Source organism: Poecile atricapillus, chromosome 5 (genome assembly GCF_030490865.1).
Source record: "Poecile atricapillus isolate bPoeAtr1 chromosome 5, bPoeAtr1.hap1, whole genome shotgun sequence".
NCBI lineage: Eukaryota > Metazoa > Chordata > Aves > Passeriformes > Paridae > Poecile > Poecile atricapillus.
The window spans coordinates 28,106,385-28,130,971 of NC_081253.1; the positions used below are offsets into that span (position 1 = coordinate 28,106,385).

The 24,587-nt window shown below is 38.9% G+C and overlaps 1 protein-coding gene across 3 annotated transcripts; it reads left to right on the top strand.

Moving 5' to 3' along the window:
- Nucleotides 1-363: 363 nt before the first annotated feature.
- SF3B1 (splicing factor 3b subunit 1) lies at nt 364-23,944 on the top strand. 3 transcript variants are annotated; one of them, XM_058839936.1, is made up of 25 exons: nt 364-487; nt 6,215-6,381; nt 8,304-8,405; nt 9,095-9,209; nt 11,045-11,124; nt 12,290-12,457; nt 12,605-12,839; nt 13,591-13,803; nt 14,195-14,316; nt 14,938-15,135; nt 15,227-15,328; nt 16,607-16,786; nt 17,200-17,286; nt 17,414-17,684; nt 17,979-18,124; nt 18,212-18,358; nt 18,508-18,633; nt 19,034-19,255; nt 19,526-19,708; nt 19,801-19,912; nt 20,002-20,122; nt 20,401-20,532; nt 21,402-21,674; nt 22,158-22,374; nt 23,319-23,944. In XM_058839936.1, exons 1-25 carry the CDS (start codon nt 460-462, stop codon nt 23,475-23,477), a joined length of 3,906 nt encoding a protein of 1,301 aa, XP_058695919.1. In that variant the 5' UTR covers nt 364-459; the 3' UTR covers nt 23,478-23,944. The 3 variants fall into 3 exon arrangements, 2 of the variants coding, with proteins under 2 accessions (XP_058695919.1, XP_058695920.1); XM_058839937.1 differs by lacking the exons at nt 364-487; nt 6,215-6,381; nt 8,304-8,405; nt 9,095-9,209 and adding an exon at nt 9,458-10,731; XR_009277749.1 differs by lacking the exons at nt 12,605-12,839; nt 13,591-13,803; nt 14,195-14,316; ... (14 more) ...; nt 22,158-22,374; nt 23,319-23,944 and adding an exon at nt 10,676-10,731 and having other exon boundaries at nt 407-487; nt 12,290-12,351.
- Nucleotides 23,945-24,587: the final 643 nt, after the last annotated feature.

The window sequence follows — 24,587 nt, forward strand, 5'->3', positions numbered from 1 at the left end:
CACCCCCCCCCCCCCCCCCCATCTAGGAGCAATAAAATGGTATCTGTTTTATTCTGATATCTAGCGGCCCGCCTGTTGGCACTGGGCCAGTTAACCTGACCAGATGAAACACCAAAGGCCAAACAGTTTGTCAAACAGAGCTGGGCACCCAAATTCCAGTGGGGCCAGCCCTCAGTGTCTGTGGAATGAAGTTTTCAGGGATCGGTCCCATATTTGGCGCTTCCATTGCCCCCCGCCCTCACCGGAAGTTCCCTCACAGCGGGCTGGGCTCAGCGCGCGCCTCGCGGTTCCCCGCACGGCCATTGGCTGGGCGCGCCGTCCATCAGGCGGTGGGCGGGGCCTGGCCCTTGGCCCGCGGGACGGCGGCCGCGCCTGCGCCCTGCTGGCTCTGGCGGCCCCGTGTGGCGGAAGCGGCGGGGCCGCAGCAGTTCCGCCTCGGCGTTGTTGGCGCTGCACAAAATGGCGAAGATCGCCAAGACCCACGAAGGTAAAAATAGCCCGGATGGCCCCGTGTTCGCGCCCGCTGGGGCCGCGCTTGGACATCGCCCGTTGCTTGTGTTTCTCCTCGGTTCCGAGCAGCGTCGGGCGCGGCTCGTCGGGCGGGGGCCGGGCGGGCCGGGCCTATGTGTAATGGCGGCTGCGCTCGTCAGCACCGTGCCCGGGCCGGGCGGGGGACGGGCATGAGGGGGAGCTCTCGCTATGTTGGCGTGGGACGGAGCGGCGGCCAGGCCTGAGCGGGGGATCTCGGTCTCAACTCCCCGTCCCCGGCCTCCTTCCGCCCATCGGGCCTCAGCCGGTGCGCTGTGAAAACCCCGCGGTGCTGGTGCGAGTTTCGCATCAGAAATGCCAACAACGCGCTCTTATTCCCTCGGCAGGCAGGAGGCGGAGAGGGCAGGGGAACGGGTGTTGCCCGCTGCAAGGCGGCGCGGCCCGTGCTGATGTTGCTTGCTGAGAAAAGTGCCCCGAAGGAGGGGAAAGATCGTGAGGTCTGGAGCATTTGAGCTGCCATTTTACACACACTTCCTGCCGGCCGGGTGTTGACGTGGGAAAGCGGCTCTGTGAGCGATTTAGCGGCTGAGGGCTTTCCCAGGCGGTGTGTGTTCTTCTCGAAGGTGCCGTGTGCTTGTGTGCGCTGCTGCTTCCAGCTCTTTTCAGTGTGAATCAAAGCTCTCTTTGTGGGCATTGACTGCGGCTTGCCCTGCGCTTAAGTATTTTCAGGCACCGGAGAATAATTTGTAGAATTACACTGATTCTATGGTTCTGCTTTGGGGTTTTTCACTTGTGTTACTGTGTACGATAGGTGATCTGCTGTATTTTGTCTTAATTTGTATGCATAATTCACTAATCGACAGCTATGTCTGGGTGGTGGTTGTGCACTGTGAGGTAGGCAGGGCGCCCGGGTACTCATTGTCTTTTAGGATTTTTTCTTGGTTTATTTATTTATTTTTTTTTTTTTCAGTTTTGCACTGAAAAAGCTTTTCAAGTGGAAAGCAATCATCTCCCGTGGAAGTGGGGTTAATGTAGTCTTTACAGACCTAATCTGATTTTAGGGATGAAAAAAGCTTAAACTTTTGGTCTTACTTCCTTTAAAATCTTAATTTGATTTTTTTTTTAATTTTAGGGTAGTTTGGTATTATTACAGAAATTGTCTTGTCCTTTGTTTATATGCTGTGACATACATAAGGATTGTGTGTGATAGTACCCAAGTGAGTATCACACATCACAGTGCTCTGCCTCTCCTATTACCTAAAGAGATTTTTGTCATAAAATAGTAGAATTGTTGAGGTTTGGTTGTTTGTTTTTTAATTTCCGAGGTAGAATTGCTTATTTATTGGAGCAAATGATGATACATTGACTTCGGTGAAAACACTGACATGCTTCCAGTTGCATGTGTTTTGATTAGTGTTGTATCAGAACAAGTTTTAAGGGGGAGGGTAGTTAAATAAAAAATATGTATAACAGGGTATGATCACATAAAGATCTTTCCCAGTGTGGAAGCATTAGCTGAGCAGCTTGATTATTTTGCTTCCAAGTTTTGTCTTTTTTCAGATCCTCACTAATCTTTCAAATTGAGTTGTTTGTTACTAAATAATCTTAAAATATTTTTAATATATCTGTACTGTTTGTTAAATACTTATTGATTGATGTGATCAAGGCACAGCTTGAAAGAGGCATCAGAACAGTTGGAGGTTGTGGCAGTTACATAGTTAAAGAGGAACTCTGTGTTTGAGGCTGAAAAGTGAATCCTCATGTGGTGTCTTATAAAGCCTCAACAAATGCATGAGCTTTCAGTGCTGTTGAGGGTAATTTTTAATTTAATTTTTTTTTTTTTTTGCTCAGAGAAGAGCAGAGATCTTCAAACGTAATAGTTCTAATGTGTAAGAGTGCTAAAACAGCTAAAAATAAAGCCACACAAGAGCAAGCTAAGTGTGTGAAAATATGATAAGACACGAAAACGTAGCACTTGTTTACTCTCTAAAATACCTCTCTCACACGGAGTCTTCTTTCATGTTTTAATGTTAAGAGTAGAACTACATGTGTGTTAACAGAGCACATATTAGAGAAAGCCTCTCTGTGAGATAGATGTTTAGAGACTTCAAACTAATTTGTGTTGACTTTAATAATATTCAGCATTTATGGTATGTTTCAAATCAACTGCATGTTCAAGTTACTTCTGCTAAAATACCAAAATATATAAATAATAGAGTAAAATACAGAACAGAAATTATCAGTAGAATATTATTCCTCTCTTTTTTTTTCCCCCCTATATCCCACTCCCTTTACTGTTTTTCTGTGAGTGAAGGTTCCAGTATGTCCTGTTTGACTAAGCCATTAAACAAGTATTTTGCTTTGTGATCAATCTTTCTTAATTTGCTTTTTATTAAAGAGCTTTGTTAAATATGGTGTGAACTTTTTCAAGCAAGTTAAGTTTTCAGGGAAGCTGAAGGAAGCTAACTGGCACATCTTGAATGTCAAAATAGCATTTTCCAGCTAAATATGTGATGCTTTCCAAACACAGGCTACCTGTGGCTACAGGCCTCGTGGTTCAAGGAGTTTTGTGGGGTGTTTTTTCTAGAGTGCTTCATTAAACCTGGAGGCTGTGTGGCATTAGTTAAAAAGTAGGGTGGCTATCAGTAAGGTTTGTTGAGCATATATAGATTTTGTTTTTTGGTATATATAACTCTGGTTAGCTCTACAGCTGGTTTTGTTGTAGGAAGATCAGAATGCTCCTTACCTTGCCAACACATGTAGTCCCTGTAATTTAAAGGAGAAGGCCAATATGAATCAGACTGCTACCCTCTTCATGAAATGTAGCTGTTTTAAAAATAATATTAGAGGATCAGGCCTTCCTATGATAGTTGGTGAGAACTATCAATAGGAAAATATTTTTGTATTGACACTTTTACTGCAGAAATCACCCAGTTGTTTCACTTAACTCTGTTGGGGATAGTTGAGGTGGGAGGCATGAGCAAATCTCTGTGGCCTGTCCTGCAGTGCAGGGGACTTGTTGGTGTGTTACGTGTTCGAGCTGTATCAGCTGGTCAGGTTGATTCAGTGAATGGGTGATTACCATCACCATCAGGCATGATGATCCTGTAGGCAAGATACGTAGACTTTTTATGTTGAAGTTGGTTACAGCTATGGATGTTCAGTCAGGCCTTAGTGTGCCAGTAAAGAGGCAGTGTGTTTTTTGTTCCACTAACTGCCCTTTGGAAATAAGGGAAGCAGTGGGGTTGTACTCTCACATCACTCACTTGGTGCTGGTGTTGTTATCCTTGGTAGAGATGGAAGCTCCAGGTGTTCTCTTCCACCCCCAGTACTGCAATGCACCAGACTGCAAAAGGAATCTTCAGCAGTTTCATCTGCTCTCTGGTAAAAACAGAAATAACTAAAAAATCTGTGGAGAAGGTACTTGAGTTGCACTGGCTCCATAGCCATGCCATAGGACGATTCCACAGAAGTGGAATACCTTAAGAGGACACTGTAAGTGCAAGAGAAAGATCCCTAATTTGGCAGTAGTTTCTTTCTGTTGCTTCTCGTGGAACTAGCACATTGGGGAACAGTGTGTTCCAATTTTTGGACTCGCAGAAATCCCCTTGGCTGTGCAGGATTTTAGAGGGAGCAGGATGTACCCACAGGCAGGATTCAGGAGGTGCCCATGGCCAGCAGTATAAGGCTTTTGTGAGCTTTCAGCTTCTCATGAGCTTAAGGCATCACGAGTCTCTGTAACACAGAGGTGACTGAAGTTATTCTGCTCTAGAAAGCTGCAGAAGTTCAGTGGAAGCCCTGAAGTGGCTGGAGCAAGATTCTCCTTAGCAGCCTTTAGGGTATATCTTCTGTCTGTGGGATTCTTGATGAGTTTAGAAACACATTTCTGCTGGTTTTCCTCACTCGACCAGTGCAGGAACTGCTGATTTGCTGCAAGGTTTACATTGCTTCACATGAAATCAGTATTTCTGGCTAAATGAACACTTAGTCCTGCTGTTCTTACTCGTAGCTATATGGCAAAGATTTGACAGGTAAAACTCCATCGAGTTAGCTCTCTAGGGAACGTGTCTTTGTACAGGAGGCATAATTTGTCTTACAGTGGGTTTGTGGTTGGTGTTGTTTGTTGGGTTTTTTTTGGTTAGTGGCAGTCTAAGTGATAAGGAAAGGACCCAGGTGTGACGTTAAGGCTTGAAGTTTGCAGTGTTGACATTTTAAACTTTTAAACTAAGCAATTCTGATCCAATAATTCGCATTAGTAATAATCCTAGCTTTTAAAAAAAGTATTCTTATTTTAATTTTTGTCAGGTTTCCTAGCAAGTGTTGCATAACATCGTAGTGTCTTTTGTAAGATGGCCTGTTGGTAAGAACATGTAAAATTTATTCATCCTGAAAGAGAAGTGGGCAACAGTAGTAAACAATTATTGAATATTCAGGATTCAAGATTATTTGTGAACAAAATTTCCTGTAGCTTTTTTTGGAAATTGACAAGTTTCCTTTAAGTTAATGTGGCAAGCAATACCACTTCAGGTGGGAGAGGGTGAATCCCAGAATAATGGATGTTGAAAGGGTCTTTTGAGACCATGTAATCCAATTCTTCTTCTCAAGCATGATCCTTTGTATTCCTGCAGCTATGAAATGCAACTCTTGGGGGTTTTCTTGGCCATTAAAGTAATTGTTTGATCTAGTGAAATTTACATTGTGTGGTTATTGTGTTTCCATATCTATTAACTCAAAATTCACATGAAAACAATAATCATTTTTGCACAGCTGTGCCTCAATATGCATACAGTTACATTTGTTGAAGATAGTTGGATTACTGGAATTTATTTATGTGTTGCATTACAACAGATGGGAGGAAAGCATGGTTCAATTTTGTTCCTTGTTTTTTGGATTAAGAAATTAATGTTCTTTCTGAAAGTACCAAATTGCTAAGGTCAAAGATGGCCACCAGAGTTGATTAGAGTCAGATCCTGATATAGTACAAGGATGACAAAGCTTCCATTTGTCCCATTTGAAGGGTGTTTTGTTATCAGAATAATAGTAGTCTTCAAATATGGTGGTGCAGGCAGGAATAGTGATGAGTAAATAACATTTGAGCTTCTCCTTTAACATTTGAGTGAAAAGAAACTGTTCCTAAGTTTTGGGGTTTTTTTTATTAACTTGTTACCCAGTGACATATTAGAGTTGGGATTTTTATTTACTTACTTAAAGATAGTATAGCTTTGCAGTATATTAGAAAGCACAATACTGTGATGTTTTATTAAATTTCAGTTTTGAGAACCTGTGCAGTAATTGTTTTCAATAGAGTTGTTTAAATTATCAAAGTTTGTGATAACATAGTGAAAGGCTTTTTTAAATGAGAGGATTATATTTCTTGTGAAAGGGTTTTGTTAGTATAGTGTTGAGAAATGCTGCTGTGGTGTAAATAACCTTTTCTGCTACCTCTGTCGGAAGATGAGATATGGCAACACTGAGTTAAATAGTTTGTTTTAAGCCATGCAATTAAAGTACTCTGTGCTGGATAATATTAAGATGTGAGGAAAAGCTGTTAATGAATACCAGGTTATGAATTATGATTTTGTAGTTTTGTATGTCATATATGTTTATTTCTTTTATAATAATCTTTCAGATTGGGCAACCTCCGTTTGCTGTACATAGTAACATGACTACTACATTTTGTATGTATGTGTAACAAGACTTTCGTGTGTGTATGTCTTTACCCTAGATATCGAAGCACAAATTCGAGAAATTCAAGGAAAAAAGCCTGCTCTTGATGAAGCACAAGGAGTAGGCCTTGATTCCACAGGATATTATGATCAAGAAATTTATGGTGGCAGTGACAGCAGATTTGCTGGATATGTCACTTCTATTGCAGCAACTGAATTGGAAGACGTAAGTGATTTTATTTATTTAGTTTGTTTAGGGCATGCAATGTAATTATTTCAGAATTGATTTTGAGTGATTTTTAATAGCAGTTGCTTGAAGTAAAGCTAATTGTCATTAAAGCCATAGTGCACCAAGTATATATTATCTGGGAAGCACATAATCATGAAGTGGATTGGGTTGGATGGGGCCTTGAAGATCATTTTGTTCCAACTCTCTTTCCATGGGCAGGGGATGCCTTTCACTAGAACATGTTGCTCAAAGCACCGTTCAGCCTGGCCCTGAACACTTCCAAGGATGGGGCATCTACAGCTTCTCTGAGCAACCTGTGCCAGAGCCTCACCACCCTCACAAAAAAGACTTATTTTCTTAATATCCAATCTAAACCTACTCTCCTCCAGTTAGAAGCCATTTCCCCTTATCCTGTCACTACATGCCTGTGTAAAAAGTCCCTCTCCAGCTCTCTTGTAGGCTCCCTTCAGGTAGACTGCAATTAGGTCATTCAGGAGCCTTCTCTTTTCCAGACTGAACAAACCAATTCTCTCAGCCTTCCCTCAAAGGAGAGGTTCTCAATTTCTCTGATCTCTTGGTGGCCTCCTCTGCAGTCACTCCACCAGGTCCCTGTCCCTCCTGTGCTGGGGCCCCCAGAGCTGGGTGCAGGGTTCCAGGTGGGATCTCAGAGCAGAGGGGCAGAATCCCCTGCCTTGCCCTGCTGCCCACGGGGCTTTGGATGCAGCCTGGGACACGTTTGGCTTTCTGGGCTATGAGTGCCATTGCTGGGTCCTGTCCAGCCTCTCCTCCACTGGCTTCCCCCAAGTCTTTCTTGTCAGGGCTGCAATTCTAGCTTGTACTTAATGAATTTTGCTGTGAGAGCCTTGCAGGCTCAAGCGGAAGGCAAAAAATTGTGGCCTGGTACTTGATGTTAGCCTTGACTGGAATAATTAACTTTGTTCTTTTATTGTGCCAGGATTACAAATGATGGTAAAAAATGTAATAAAACTTTACAAACAGCAAACTTTAATTTTTCAGGTTCAAATTTCAGACCTGTTTTTAAGAATTGGCTTTTTCACTGTGTTGTGTTCTCCTGAAGTATCCTGCCTGTAAGATTACCTTATGTTAATTTCTAATGTTAAACATTGGACCATACTTTCACTTGCAGGAACAGTCAGGTCTGTAGGCCTTACCATAAGTACATAGGCAACTACATCTTACACTGAGAGAATTCTGTTTCTAGGAATGAGAAAGATTGTTTAGTTTAGTACTAGTTGATACATGAGGTGTTTTTCTTAGTGACCTACTTGTGTCATCTATAAACTTCTAAGAATGCGTTATTAAAAATTTCTGTTACTCTGGGGCTCACAGACAACATCTAATTATTTTATGAGCACTTTTTCTTTTGGGTTGCTGTAAATAATCTAATAGAAATTGACTACTGATATGAAGAAATAGCTAAAGCAAGTGCTTGTTTTTGACATTATGATTAAGTATAACTAAACTAACATGAATTGATCTCTGAAGTTTTCACTGTTTATGAAGCTTTTTTATGGGGTTATTAAGTCCTGTTCCATATATATATGTATATATATCTGACTTGTAAGAAAAACAGTTTGGATATCTCTGTACCAGTTCTCATGCCAACTAGGGAACTGTAACAGTAGCACTAATATGAAATACAGACTTTTTGTCTAATTAGATAGCATACTTGATTAAATGTAGCACATTGAAGAAACTTGAGCCTTCTTACTGATATGAGCAGGTTTATCTGACTGGCCAGTTTGGGAATAGTAAGAAAAGCTATATGAGTAAGCTTGCCAAAATTTTGAATGTACTTGTACATTTTCATCTTTTCAATGACCACAGCATGTTAATTTGATGTTGCTTTATCTAAATATAATACCAGCATGACAAATTCACCATGTCTTTACTGACAGGATGATGATGACTACCCTTCCACAAGTTTGCTTGGCCAGAAGAAGCCAGGATACCATGCTCCAGTGGCATTGCTTAATGACATACCACAGTCTACTGAACAGGTATGTCTTAATTGAAGGCACAATAAAATACTCTTGTAAGGATTGAGGTAAAGAAGTGTTAATAACAGGTTTTGTTTTCTGGAAATATAAGATGTATGTAAAGAGCTGTGTTTTTTAAATGTTGCTGTAAACTTGTTAATGCTTTAGTTTGGAATTACACAGAGTGATAAAGATTGGCACTTGTGCATGTAAAGCCAACATGAATATAGAAAGTAAACTATAGAAATTTTTTAAAATTTAAATCAGATACTGCATTAAATTAAAATAACTGGAAAACTTAATATCCTTTATACTTCTTGTTTTTTAAGAAAAATGTAATCATGTTAGTTTTATATTCCTGGAGTATTTTTCTGTAAAATTTAAAAGCACAAGAAGTAGCATTAAGTCACCCTGCAAAAAGAAAGGGAAAGGTTGACACAGCATGAAATGCTTTGGTGAACAAGTGAATAAACTCTTCAAATGTCAAATTTTTACCAGAAATTATTTCATAAGAAGTTCTGTGTTTAAAAAACTGAAATTCTAGTTACAGAAGTAAAATTTAAGTTAGTGTAGTGTTTTGACATTTCCTGCATAGTCAAGGCAAAAAATATTTTAAGTCTTTTTAATAACACAGAAAATGAATACAGTACCATACACTTCTTATATTAGTCTTCATGAATCTGTGACTAATGGGCTTTCTTGGTTTTTAGTATGATCCTTTTGCAGAGCACCGTCCTCAAAAGATTGCAGATCGGGAAGATGAGTACAAAAAGCACAGGCGGATGATGATAATTTCCCCTGAGCGTCTTGATCCTTTTGCAGATGGTAATTTATTTTGGCTTTTCTATACCCTTTAAGAATTTTTTGTCTTTAATTGTCTTTAGCCCTTTGATTTCTGTTGGCATGCTTATAAACTTAGTTTTATTTTAAACATCCCCTTTTCATAGAGATTTGGTTGAAAATTTAGATGCCATATTCTTCATCTTTTATAATACGAGTTTTCTTTCCAGGTAGAAGGACAAGAAAATTGTCAATGAGCCATTGCCATAGAAACACAAAGGGTTAAAGGTTTCTCTTTTCATTTCGTTTTGGGTTGTGCGTTGTACTTTGAACAACTTGTGTATTGAGTGCTCAGATTCATTCAGTACCTTGATAGATTTCATTCCAAGTTATAGATTTACAGGGTTACTGCTTTTGAAATGCTAGTAGAGCACCTAATTCTTACCATCCTATGTAAATTTTAGGTGGTATAGCTAAAAGAAGCAAAAGCATTTATAAGACTTTGATACTATTAATAGTTCAAGTCTGTTCTGATAATTTTAGAATGCAAGTCAGGAGAAGGGGTGTTAGTGGGTCTGAAATTTTCTTCAGGTGAGTGAGTTTCACGTGTGGCAATGAGGTGCCTGTTGGCTTAAAATTAGTAGCTATTTTGCAGGTTTTGCAAATGAGAATTTCAGCCTGCATGAATTAATAGGGATATTAATTATTTTACTTGCTTAATTGTAATTGATATAAACATGTATTGTCAGAATTCACAGGCCCATACTAACTGTCCTTAATTTCTTTCCTACAGCAGTACTGCTATATGCCAGTCCTGTCTGCATTCTTAAGGGTGCAGTTCAACACATCCTGTGTAGATTATGGTGAAAAAGTATTCCAAAGGAAAGTCCTATCAAAGCTAGTGTCAGAAAGACACAGCCAATTGGGCAGTGATCTTCAGCATAGAAATGTTTAAGAAGTTTATTTTTTTCCCTAAAGTGTAATAGCTATACCACTTGTATAGCAAATCTGCACATTTTTCTTAAAGAAAAGTGTTTTTCTTGACAAGTCTCATTTATATAAAGTTGGGCTTCTTTTAAAGTATTTAAAATTTCAATTAATGCAAGATACAGAGCATAAAACAACATATGGTGTACAAAACCCATTACCTGTGAGTATTGTTGTGGTGGTGTATGTACTGTATTGCATTCAGCTCCCAATCACAAGTGTCCCTTGAGAAGAGAAGAGGGGGAAAGTGTCATCAAACAGTATTTTGGGGTTTTTTATTTTGTTTTATTTTTATTTTTAATGAAGCCCTGTTACAATATGACACTAGAAGGTCTGTGAGACATGTCCAGATTTGTCAAACTTATAAATGGGTCTTTATGATAAAACAATTTAAACATTACTTAGGTATGCAATAGTTATTTATAGTCAGATAACAAGTAGGATTTAACAGCTTACACAAGGTAATGTTTTGATTATAAATATCTTTCCAAAGTGTTACTAATGGTAAAGAGATAATTTTCTAGGCTTCTATTCTGCTGCTTGAAGTCAGAACTGCTGATGGAGACAAAGGCACGAAAGTGTACGTATTCCGGATTAGCAACCCAGGAACCCATCACTTCTGAAGACTCTTAACTGTGTTGTCATTTTATCATTTTTATCGGCTTTAAAATATTTGTTTGAAACTGCAGTAGTTATGTTTGTGTTCAAACAGGTTAAATTGATCAGCAAACTGAATAAACGTAAGATACATGTAATTTAAAAAATTTTCGATCAAAAAGTAAAATTAAATGATCATGGAATAATATAATACTAGAGCAGGACAGTAGAAGTCCATAGTTTCTGCTTATCCTGTACTCATTGTGCTCCATTCCTGTTGCTGTTCTCTTCTGCAGGAGGGAAGACTCCAGACCCTAAAATGAATGCCAGAACATACATGGATGTTATGCGTGAACAGCATTTAACAAAAGAAGAGGTGTGTGGAGGGGAGGGTTTTCCACTTGGACTGAGTTTCGCATTACAGCCTTTGAAAGCATGTTAAGAAAGTGGGAACATAAATTCTCTTGACTTAGTCTTGACTTAAAAGCCCTTTTCTTTGAAAAATCATGTTCTTCATATATTGAAAGTCAGTAGAACTTAAAGATGAAAGTTCTAAAAAACATCTGTTCTACGTAATAGTTAAACAGTGCAGGAAAAAATACTCTCAATATATTTTAATCTGATTTTTTTTGGTAGAACTTAGACTTTATCTTGTTTATTTTCTTTCAGAGGAGGAGAGACAAAATCTAACAGTAACTGAGAATTACTCAGTTTGAGAGATGTTTGTTTTTGTGAGCTCTATGTATAGGAAAGCCAGGGAGGTTTTAAAAGGCTTTTGCTGAAGTACCTACAACAGATGTTGCAGTATTAAGATTTGGTATAAGATTGGCATTTGGTTTTAAAGATTAATAAAAAACCAAAAAGGAAAAAATCCAAAAACATGCTTTCAGATTTATTTTAATAGTTAAAAAGATATTGGTAGTATAAACAGATTTCTTGTGTAATACCTACAGTACCATCTTGCTAATTGGAGCAAGACCATTGTAGTTGCAATGACTTCTAACATTGATTTGTCTTATCCTAAGAGAGGGATTAGTTAATAATTTTAGCAGTCTTACTGCTTATGGATTAATTGATAAATGTAAAACAGTCTCTGTTAGTGAGCTGTTTTAGCAGTATCATCTCAGGATTTAAAATAGGAATTTCAGGGCTTTTTTATGTCATGGGGTGTAGCTCTTGTGAACATATTTTCTGAATCATCCACCTTTAATTTATTGAGGTGGTACTTCATTGAAGCAGATGGGTAATGGTCTTAAGGCCTAAGTGCAGGAGTACACAAACTGATAAAAATTTTCTGTGCATTTGCACTTGCTGTAAGAATGGCTTTTATTGAAAAATTAATTTTAAAACAGCCCCTCAAACAGAGCTGCTCTGTCAGTATAGAAGAATTTGTAAAAAGTGTGGCCTGGAAATGAAAGTGGTAGCTAATTGCAGGTTATTTGAGGAAAACCTCAAAAAAACCATAAAGATATATCGAAACAACTCTCTTAAAGGTATAATTTGAAGAGTTCTTACGTTTTTCTTCTTGTGGTCTTGAACAGAGGGAAATTAGGCAACAACTAGCTGAAAAAGCTAAAGCTGGAGAGCTCAAAGTCGTCAATGGAGCTGCTTCTCAGCCACCTTCAAAACGCAAGCGGCGTTGGGATCAGACAGCTGATCAGACTCCTGGTGCTACACCTAAAAAATTGTCCAGCTGGGATCAAGCAGAGGTAATGACCTAGTGCTCTTCAGATGTCTACAGAAGACATTATCAGTGCTAATCCTCCTGAGTGTCAGAAGTTTCTTACTTAAGAACAACTAGCAATCTTTTATTGTATAGGATGAGATACTGATACTTTTGGTTTTGTCTTGTGTAGACTCCTGGACACACCCCATCTCTGCGATGGGATGAAACTCCAGGCCGTGCAAAGGGTAGTGAAACTCCAGGTGCCACCCCAGGCTCAAAAATCTGGGATCCAACTCCCAGTCACACACCAGCAGGAGCTGCAACACCTGGCCGGGACACACCTGGTCACGCAACACCGGGCCATGGAGGTGCCACTTCCAGTGCACGGAAAAATCGATGGGATGAAACCCCCAAAACAGAAAGAGGTATTTGTGGCAAACTGGGAGGTGCATAATAAGTTTTGAATGGTTACTTGTACTGGGTTTATCTGCCTTCACTAAACAGTGAGTTCAGAAGCCAGGCAAGAAGTAATTATATTCTGACATCTAGTGGTTGATGTGGGGAGTTATTCTTGTCTGAGTTCTCAGCATTGGGTTCTGCCTGTGCTTAAGTGGCATCCACGAAAGTATCTTGGCTCAAAAATTGAACCACGGTTTTGTCATATCTAATGGCTGCTGCAGTTGGGATTTTAATGTATAAAGGACAAAGTAAAGAAGCACATGTTGAATTGCTTTTCATGATATGTTTGTATGTGTTGGCTTTTAATTGTTTTGGGTTTTTTTAAGAGGTTGTTGCTAAAACAAATTTGAGAAGCATCTCACCTGCCTAATTTGAATTTGGCAGAAAGCAGTGAAACACTTGTTACCTAATGCTTTTATCAAGGGAGTACATGGAGTACTTTGTTCAATTCCTAGAATATCTGAGTAGTTCTTTTTTTTTAGAATCTTATCTTTTTATGCTAAGGTTCAGAAAGAAGATGACACCTTTTTCCTAAAACAAAGTCCTCTGTTGGATATTTTTGGTGTAATGCCTGTGTTTTCAATATTCACAAAAGTAGTCTTTACTTTTTGCCTACTGTTTGTTAATTTGATACTGAAAATGGATTTGAATATTGATAGTATAATTGGCGTATATAGTGTTCAGCTTTATGAGTAAATTTGATTTGTTTTTTCTTAGATACGCCGGGCCATGGCAGTGGCTGGGCTGAGACACCTCGTACAGATAGAGGTGGTGACTCCATTGGTGAGACACCAACCCCAGGAGCGAGCAAAAGGAAGTCACGCTGGGATGAAACACCTGCCAGCCAGATGGGTGGCAGCACTCCTGTTCTGACACCTGGCAAAACACCCATCGGTACCCCAGCTATGAACATGGCAACCCCTACCCCAGGTAAGTTCAGTCCCTTGTCTAAGGCTTCACTTTGTATTGTGGGAATGAAACAGTTCCTTTTGTATTGTCTTTTGAAACAAGCTTCTGCCCAGTATTCTCTCCTGCCTGTATGAGAGCAGTCAGTATATGCTCAGTTTACTATTTTTGTGGCAATGTCCACAGCAACTCATTTCTGGAGAGGAATTGAGACTAAGGTTACATGTCTGTTGCTGTTCAGTTTAGTTGCTTAAAAAAATTGATAAAAGGCTCTGTAAAAGTTTGATATCTTACAGAGTTCAGGTGCTATGGAAACTTTGACTCAAGAGAGCATTTCAAAGTCAAGTAAACAAATCATCTGCTTCTGCATACAAAAGGATTTTTTAAAATATATTTTTTTTAAATTTGAATATAGGTCACATCATGAGCATGACTCCTGAACAGCTGCAGGCTTGGCGCTGGGAGAGGGAAATTGATGAAAGAAACAGACCACTTTCTGATGAAGAATTGGATGCTATGTTTCCTGAAGGATATAAGGTAATTCATCTGGATTAAAATATAGCAGACCATAATTAAGTTTTTTTCCTACCAGGGATTACTGATTTGCTTTTTCTCCGGAAGTAGAATGTTTCACATTAAGTATTGATTATTGGTTGTACACACTTGTTTGACTTGCTCAGTGATTTATTGTAAATCCCTTAGAAAGGGGGGGTCTAAAGGTGATTTCACAGGCAAATCATTACTGTGCTTCTCAGTGCTGGAAATGCCTGTCAAGACTAGAAATGTACTCTGTATGGACTGATAGAAATGGTAGGTCCAGATGTAGACAAACCTGGAAGAGGGCCACAAATAGTGAGACAGCACGTATACTATGTTAATTCAGCTACTGAAGTGCTTCTTTAATCCTTGGAGACTTCACAATTTATTATCCAAGCACTGAGCAGTGGGAGTGAGCTTTCTTCTGAAATGCACAGGGTAAGTGCAAATACAAGCTTGCAATACAAGTTTGTATTACTGAGAACATGGGATCTGTTGTATGCAATAACTCACAAATCCCCAAACAAATAGAGTTACAACTTCAAGCAATGTTTTGTATTTGATGACTTCTTCTTTTTATATCTGTTGCAATTAAAATGAATTTTATTCTTCCTTCTTTAGGTTCTCCCACCCCCAGCTGGTTACGTGCCCATCCGTACTCCTGCTCGGAAGCTCACAGCAACTCCAACGCCTCTGGGGGGTATGACAGGATTCCACATGCAGACAGAGGACCGCACTATGAAGAGTGTTAATGACCAGCCATCTGGCAACCTGCCATTCCTGAAACCAGATGATATCCAGTACTTTGACAAGCTGCTGGTAATGGAGATTTCACTCATGCTGATTTAACTTCCCTGCTTTCTTTCGATTATGTAGTAATGCCCATTTATTTGTCTGGAATTACTTGTAGGTTGATGTTGATGAATCGACTCTGAGTCCTGAGGAACAGAAGGAAAGAAAAATAATGAAATTGCTTCTGAAAATAAAGAATGGCACACCTCCCATGCGAAAGGTAAGATGAATTGTGAGGTATGTTTATGTAATCTCATTTTTCAAAAATTTATGTTTGTTTTCAGGTTTTGCTTCAGTTGTCCATGGGTTTCTCTTGAAGATAATCTCCTAAGATTTGCTATCTATTGTGGTTTAAATCCAACTGGTAATTAAGCCCCACACAGCTGCTTGTTTCTGTCCCCCTTCCCTTATTAGGGTGAAGGAGAGAATCAGAAGAGTAAAAGTGACAAAACTTGTGCACTGAGATAAGAAGAATGAATAATAGTAATAAAGGAAAATTAAAAAAACAAGTAAAAAAGAGAGAAATAAACCCCTAGAAAACAAGTGATGCAGATGGAAAACAGTTGTTCACTATCAACCAAGTGATGCCCAAGCAGTCCCCTAGCAGTGACCCTTGGCCAGCTTTCTCCCTGGCTTGTATGCTGAGCATGGTGCCTTGTGATGTAGAGCATCCCTTTGGGCATCTAGGGCCAGCTGTCCTGGCTGTGTCCTCTCCCAATTTCTTGTGTCAATCAGCCTTCTTAGTGGTGGGGTGAGAGGGAGAAAAGGCCTTACTCTGTGTAAGCCCTGCTTTTCAGTAACTAAACGTCCCTGTGTTATCAGCACTGTTTCCAGCCCAAATCCAGTACACAGCCCCATACCAGTGGCTGTAAAGAAAAATCAGCTCAATTCCAGCCAAAACAGCACACCCTGTTTACTGTATTTTTTCTTCCTCGTCTATATCTGTGTGGCTTAGTACTGTTGCTCTTTTGACAGTAGTGTCAGTCAGTGAATAGTGTAGGGCTTGTATAATTTTATTTTTTTTTTTACAATTACGAGAAGCTGGATTTGTAGTACGTTTTGCTTACACGGCTTTGTAACTTCCTGGATTTTGCTTCTTACACTTAAGTTAGCTACCTCGTGTAGCTCTTACTTAAGTTTTGACCTCTAGCATAATAGCAGTCTTTTCTGCAAATGCTCTAAACTGACCAAGCGCCAAGCTGCCTGGATGCAAACAAGGGCTATTAAGCTATTTTCCAAATGGAGCCAGTATTAGCTCAGAAGTATGCTTCTCTTGAAAACTGAACACCTGGGCACTAACAGCACACTGTTTGTCATCACACATTTGTGTTTTAACAGATCAGCATAAAATTGCTTGAAATAGTTCTGTGGAGGTTGGGGCAAGTATTTGGGAGCTGGTGGATGTAGTCAATTACATTTTGATGTGGTTAGTACCTGTTTTATGATTGCTCAGTGTTTTTTCCTTAGTTTAACTGGCAGGTTTTCTGGTTTTGTTCAGGCTGCGTTGCGGCAAATTACAGATAAAGCTCGGGAATTTGGAGCAGGGCCTCTGTTCAATCAGATTCTGCCTCTGCTGATGTCACCAACACTCGAAGATCAGGAGCGTCACTTGCTTGTCAAAGTCATCGACAGAATTCTTTACAAATTGGATGACTTGGTCCGACCATACGTACACAAGGTCTGTTGCAGTTTGCTATTTCATCTCTGATTTGCTCTTTCTGCATTTTATCTGTGTATCAGAAGAGGACGATGTTACTTTTTTAAAGCATACTTGGCTTTCATGTATCTTAAACCAAACTTTAAAGTTTTTATAGTGTGGTTGGAGTGTAGGCTTTGCAGTATTGAAGCATGATGTAAATATGACATATGCATATTTGGAGGTGGGAAGGACCTTAGCTGATACAGGTAGTATCTCCAGACCACATCCTTAAGAGCTATAAAAAACAATGTTATATATACATAACTTTTTTCTGATCATTTTAAGGCTTTAAGCTTGAATTAATGGAATCGTCTCTGTTTCATAGACTCTAATAGGACTAGAAATACTATAGAAAGTTTCAGTAAAAGGAAGTATTAATTTATCTTTTTCAGATCCTTGTCGTCATTGAGCCACTGCTGATTGATGAAGACTATTATGCTAGAGTGGAAGGCAGAGAAATTATTTCCAACTTGGCTAAGGTAAAACTCCATCCTTCATTAAAGCACTGAGTTAGCTTACATATACCTGCATGTTTATAGGCATGGCAGAACAATTAACTGTGCTTTTCATAAATCCAATTGGTATGTTTTGTGTTTTGTCCTGCAGGCTGCGGGTTTGGCAACAATGATCTCCACAATGCGACCTGATATTGATAACATGGATGAGTATGTCAGAAATACAACAGCTCGAGCCTTTGCCGTTGTTGCGTCTGCTCTGGGCATTCCTTCTCTATTGCCCTTCCTAAAAGCTGTCTGTAAAAGCAAAAAATCCTGGCAGGCCAGACACACTGGCATCAAGATTGTACAGCAGATTGCTATTCTTATGGGTTGTGCTATCCTGCCTCATCTCAGGAGCTTGGTTGAAATTATTGAGCATGGTAAGTTCTGCTTTCCCAGACAAAGACTTTTTTGTGAACTTTGTATCTGGAAAATTTTTCATACCTCAGTAAGGCACAGTGACAGTAAGGTCCTGGTTTTGTTGTTGCTATGGCTCCAAGAAACATTTCAGCTGACTCTGAAAGATGAAGAAGGGCTAATAGTGGTTTGGTATTCCTGAAAATAAGTTTTTACACTGCCTCTCTGTTTTTGCTATTTTGCTATTGTTGCTGTTTTGCTGTTTTGAACTTAAGACACAAGTACAAGAAGTGGTACTAAAACCTGCTCTTTTTCAGGGCTGGTGGATGAGCAGCAGAAAGTTCGCACCATCAGTGCTTTGGCCATTGCTGCTTTGGCTGAGGCAGCCACTCCCTATGGTATTGAGTCATTTGATTCTGTCCTGAAGCCCTTGTGGAAGGGTATTCGTCAGCACAGAGGAAAGGTAAATCTAAAATTCTTTCTTTAGTTTGAGCTGAAATGGGTGTGTACCTGCTGTAACTTATTAGAGACATATTCTGCATTTAAATAGGGTTTGGCTGCATTTTTGAAGGCTATTGGTTACCTGATTCCACTCATGGATGCCGAGTATGCAAACTACTACACTAGAGAAGTCATGCTGATTCTTATCAGAGAGTTCCAGTCTCCTGATGAAGAGATGAAAAAAATTGTGTTGAAGGTACGTCAGAATGATAGTTTAGCATTGATATTGAATATGTATGCAAAAAAAAGAATCCAAACCAAACAAAAGCAAAAAACCCCCACCCCAAATCGCCTACCCCACACCCTGCACCAAGTTAAAGTTGTTGAATTTTTTTTTCCTGTCAGGTGGTAAAGCAATGTTGTGGTACAGATGGTGTTGAAGCAAATTACATTAAAACAGAAATCTTGCCACCCTTCTTCAAACATTTCTGGCAGCACAGAATGGCACTGGACAGAAGAAATTACAGACAGGTATTTTTTGTGTTTTTTTAGCTGGGAAATTATTTACAGCAGAAGAGAATTAGAGTGGTTATTTAGGCTAGGTATTTATTTTTGTCTGTGTCCTGAAACTTGATTTTTGTTCGTAGTAGCAATTTAGAAGTTGTGCAGCTAAGAAGATTTTTGGGTTCTTAGGAGGTTATCATGACATTTTACATCTGTGAATGTCTTCATCAGTTGCAAGGTGGGGTGGTTCACCCCATTTATATTCTTAAAAACACTGGATGATTTCTAGAGGTAAAACTAGTTTTTTATAGTGAGCTTAACATGTTTATTCATAATAGGGAAATTATTTTCAAGATGTAGAAGGTAGCTTTTAACTACTTTTAAGCATAATTTTAATGCTTGCTTGTTTAACATTTCTGTATTTCAGTTGGTTGATACAACTGTGGAGCTGGCAAATAAAGTCGGAGCAGCAGAAATTATTTCTAGGATTGTGGATGATCTGAAAGATGAGGCTGAGCAGTACAGAAAAATGGTCATGGAAACAATTGAGAAGATAATGGGAAATCTGGGGGCAGCAGACATCGATCATAAACTGGAAGAGCAGCTCATTGATGGTATCTTGTACGCCTTTCAGGAACAGACAACAGAGGTATGGCCAAGTGTTGGAGTATTTGGTTCACTGTAATTGTAAACCATCTCACTGTTAGTTACACAGAAATGTGTTCTTCTAAGTTAGATTTTTAGAATCCCTTTTTTGATGTCAGTGCTCTATGAGTGAATGAAATCATTCATATTCAATGAAATCCAGAAGCAGTCTCTGGAATGTTAGCATTTTAAAAGCAATTTTAGATTATGACAAGTTTAGGTAAAATGCAGTGTTGCTGTTTGTCTGATTTTCCTTTATGGTTTCTACCCTCAGGATTCTGTGATGTTGAATGGTTTTGGCACAGTGGTTAATGCTCTAGGCAAAAGAGTGAAACCCTACTTGCCACAGATCTGTGGTACAGTTTTGTGGCGTTTGAACAACAAATCAGCCAAAGTCAGGCAGCAGGCTGCTGACCTGATCTCTCGTACTGCAGTTGTCATGAAGACTTGTCAAGAGGTATGGACTTGTCTTCCAGATTTGCTCTAGTAGGTCATAGTAATGAGAGGGGAGGGGAAAATTGCCTTCTAACTCTTTTTACTTGGTTGTAGGAAAAACTGATGGGACACTTAGGTGTCGTTTTGTATGAGTACCTGGGTGAAGAATATCCTGAAGTACTGGGCAGCATACTCGGAGCACTTAAGGCAATTGTGAATGTTATAGGTATGTTTTTGTATTGATTACTTAGCTGTTCTAGAGCAAAATTAAAATAAAAAACTATAAAATTAAATGTGCCTCTTTGAATTCAATAGGTATGCATAAGATGACACCACCAATCAAAGACCTTCTGCCACGGCTAACACCTATTTTGAAGAACAGACATGAGAAAGTACAGGAAAATTGTATTGATCTTGTTGGGCGTATTGCAGACAGGTAAGCGGAGTAATGATAAAATATCTAACCTTCTTTGTGGGCAATTGTAGCAAAAGCTCAAGTTTGGCGTTTGGGTATTTACTGTCATATCTCTTGATATTTCTGAAATTTTGCATAAAACTTGAGATACTTAGCAGACACACTGTTGAATTACCTAATAAAGGAAATGCTTGAGCTGTTACCTCTGTGAATAGCAAATTAATAAGTGCTACAGTTTGTGGCTTTGTATAAAAACTTCTTGCATCCCTGAACAGGTAACTCACTTGATTCTCTTTCAGAGGTGCAGAGTATGTTTCTGCAAGAGAATGGATGAGGATCTGCTTTGAACTGCTTGAATTATTAAAAGCTCACAAGAAAGCTATCAGAAGAGCCACAGTAAACACTTTTGGTTATATTGCAAAAGCTATTGGGTAAGTTGGTTTAACGCTTATCTGCTTCTGCACACAGTTACCAAACATAGTGATGATTGCTAGTTTTCTGATGTGAAATATTCACACTTCTCTACATTTTATATGTGCAGACATAGTTTTACTCATTTTGAAGAATACAATCACATATTCTTCATTAACATAGGATGTTGCACTTCGTAACAAAAGTTGTAGACTAATAAGGTTAGAGTCTTATTTGGGAGTAAGAGCTGTTGTCTGATGAATTTTTGATGCTGTGATGTGCATTCAGACCCTCTTTGTATTATTTTGTAAACACTCCTTTAAATAATTTATCCTCTCTTTTTTTTTCTCCCCCCCCCCACCAAATCAGTAGTTTTATTGATTTTTTAAAGGTTTGTTTCCACTAAGGTCACACTACAAGTTGGCACATTGTAGAATAAAGCACAGTTGCCCCCTTTATGCATGTTCTGTAAGTGACTGATGACTGACTGAATGCAGATAGAGCAAGAAGTCAGGAGTGCTGTCACTTGTTCATGCAGGACATAACCTATGTCTGTCAATGCTTATGGTTTTATATATGTCTGTAATTTCCTTTGGGATCAGAGTAATAGTGGGGAGGCTCTGCTACCCTCCAGAGTTCACAAGAGGAAGAGCAGAGGGCAGGGAAAAAGCGAAGTCTAGACAAAGTAGAAAACGTTGGTTATGAGAAGAAATCCTTTAGCTGTTCTGGAGTTTAGTGTTTCATATTTAGTGTTGAGTTTGTTTCCCAGTTCTCTAAACTTTTTATGAGGGCTAAACCATGTTTCTCTGACACTTGTTTGAAGCTTAACTAATTTTATCTAAATCTTCACTGAATCTATTGATGTGGATGCCCATGTTATCTCTTCCAGACCTCACGATGTATTGGCCACACTGCTAAACAACTTGAAAGTACAGGAAAGACAGAACAGAGTATGTACTACAGTAGCAATTGCTATTGTGGCTGAAACATGCTCACCTTTCACAGTGCTGCCTGCACTCATGAATGAATACAGAGTTCCAGAACTAAATGTCCAGAATGGTGTGTTAAAATCTCTTTCTTTCCTGTTTGAATACATTGGAGAGATGGGAAAAGATTACATTTATGCTGTTACACCATTGCTTGAAGATGCTTTAATGGACAGGTGAGTGCACTTCTTCTGTGGTACAGTTACCCGTGGTCATATTTTTAAGTATATACCTGAAGGTTAATGATAGCAAATAAGCATATAGTCCTTGTTTGCTATAAAGGCTTTAAGTGAACAGCATAATTTGGAAGCCATTATTTGCAGACAATTTGGATTATGTGTGCTTCAATTTTTCTAATAATTCTGAAGATTCAAATTATAAAAGCATCTTCAGTGAGTTGAGACTTCTTCCATTAAAACTGCTTTTGATAATTTCTATTGTTGGTACTTCTGTGGAATTGGAGTGCAGTAAGTTTTCAGAAAACTCCCATATTTTTTCACTTGACTGATTCTTGATACTCTGCCTCTTGCTGTCAGTAAGTACGGCTTAAAAGTGTTGTTAGTGCTTTCAAGAAAAGTGTTACTGAAAAGAAACACTATGCTTGTCCAATCATGTTGCTTCTAAGTTTCACTTATTAATACACATTATTCTCTTTGCAGGGATCTTGTACACAGACAAACAGCCAGTGCTGTGGTGCAGCACATGTCCCTTGGTGTTTATGGGTTCGGCTGTGAAGATTCTCTTAATCACTTGTTAAATTACGTGTGGCCCAATGTGTTTGAAACCTCTCCTCACGTCATCCAGGCAGTTATGGGGGCTCTGGAGGGCCTCAGAGTTGCTATTGGGCCCTGCAGGATGTTACAGTATTGTTTACAGGTATGACCTTGTGTGTGCAGCAGTTGTCAGGCAGGGCTTCTTTCCAGGAGACACAAAAGACAACTGAAGATGGTTTCCAGCAAAGGAAAACCTGGCATTTTGTCTCCAATGTGTTATTTAAACAGGGTATTCTGTGCCAAGGACTTAAGTAGTGGAAATAAGCAGTAAACAGAGGGTTTACTATAGGGAGCTAGCTGATTACATCACAGAACTTGTGTAGAAAGAGCAGGTAAATTAGAGTATCGGTTGACTAAATGAGCCTGGCACTTTGATTTCTAAATTGGAAGCGTGTCACAAATTTTGAGGATGTGAACTAATGGGGATGTGGCTGGGGAATAAATTAGCTGTGGGAGGGGTTATGACAAGTAATCAGTGAGATAAATAAATGAGAGGATAGGATTAAGTCATGATTTGTTGTTAGCCAAGAAAAACATGTTTAGAGGAGTGCAGCACTGTAAAACAGTGCTTTGATTAGACTTGATTCTGCTAGCTCAACACTAGGCAGTTCAGCTTCTGTAAATGTGCATGGGGTGGTAAAATCTAAAGGCTCCTTTTCCATGTAATTGCACATGACAGTGGCTGTGTTGGCTGTGGAATTAAAACTCACCTAACAGGTGGGGAGCAAGGATTAAAGTAATGCAGGTCAGTGTAGAGAAGGTGTGATAGTGTTTTAGTAATAATTTGCCGATAAGAAATGTCACATTTTTGCAGTGTGGGGACCTCAGCATGAAGATACTGACATCAGTAGGAAGGTGAAAGTCTCTTGCAGTGTACATTCTCGCAAGTGCTGTTTGTATATTGTTATTTTATAGAACTGGTTTTTGCTACAGCTTGTGTGTCCTGCCCATTTTTCAAGTGCTTCTTTTGCAGTGTTTCATTAAATTCAATAAAAGTACATTGGAACTTCAAGCTTTTATTACATTTTGATCTGTTCTGTTTTCTAGGGTTTGTTTCACCCTGCCAGAAAAGTCAGAGATGTTTATTGGAAGATCTATAATTCAATCTACATTGGATCACAGGATGCTCTGATAGCACATTATCCAAGAATCTATAATGATGAGAAGAACACCTATATTCGTTACGAACTTGATTACATCTTATAATCTTCTTGTTCAGTTGTTCGTGTTTAATGCACAGCTGTTGTTCAGTTAAATGCTTTGGATTTCATGATGTAAAATTTTCAAATTTTGGAGATCAGTGTAGAGCTGGTCAGAGGCAGAGCTAGGTATCCAGTAGCATGATTTTTTAAATATGTCCTTGTTTTTTGATGTTAAACAGTTAAAGCCAGTAGTGACCAACAAAACAGTGATTACAATGTACTGGAGGGATTTTCGTTCCATCTTTATGAAGATTTAGATTTCATTCCTTGTGTTTAAAGGGGAAGTTTATTTGAAAATAAACATTTGTGTATAAAAACTAATTTGTGTGTGGTTTTTGGACAGAGGGGCTTGTAAAATAAGTCCCTTTGAATTAAGTATTTGTTCATGTAATGAATAGGTGGTATAAAACATTTTAACCCTTTTTGTCATCCACTAGCTTTTGAATAAATAAGAAAAATGTACCAACTGTAGTTAATGTGTGTATCTTTGTCATGCAATAATGTAGCTATAACCTGAGTGATGATTGTAGTAGTATCAGTTTATTTTAATGGAAAAATAGTAGTTAATTGCTTTTTGTTACAGCTTCACATGCAGTATCCTGGTGGACATGGCTTGTTAAAATTTCAGAAGTTACCAGTTTTATTGTAAATTGCATTTGTAAAATCAGTTGTGAGAATTATGCATATTGATCACATTATGTTTAAAAAGCCAGATAATTATAGGCTGTGCTATAATTCCATTCAAGAGCTAGGAAAGTTAAGTCCCCAGCACCTTAGGTGAGGCAGTTTCTAAGAAATGCATTTTGTTTTCTTACTTGCTTTTTGCCTTTTTTGTGTGTACTACAAAGAAAAAGGTCTTGCTGTCAGTAAGCCACCTAAACCCCAAGGATAAATGATTTCAGTAGTATTTGGTAGCGTATTATACCATGTTTGTAAGATAATGGGAGGCAGTAGCTGGCTATCAGACACCTTGCTCTGCAAGTCCTTGATTCAAGTGATTAATTTCCATCTTATAAAGTTCAGTGCATTGGTGTTACCTGATTTCTCTGCTGTTTTACATAAATGTGAGAGTCTTTAACTGTTCAGCATATATGAAAGTTTCACTCTAGCTTTC

Bases quoted from the DNA above. Each gene is read 5' to 3' on its own strand.
- SF3B1 (XM_058839936.1), top strand. From the start codon at position 460: ATGGCGAAGATCGCCAAGACCCACGAAG. The intron at 8,406-9,094 runs GTATGTCTTAAT...CTTGGTTTTTAG, and splicing joins TACCACAGTCTACTGAACAG to TATGATCCTTTTGCAGAGCA. The intron at 18,634-19,033 runs GTATTTTTTGTG...TCTGTATTTCAG, and splicing joins ACAGAAGAAATTACAGACAG to TTGGTTGATACAACTGTGGA.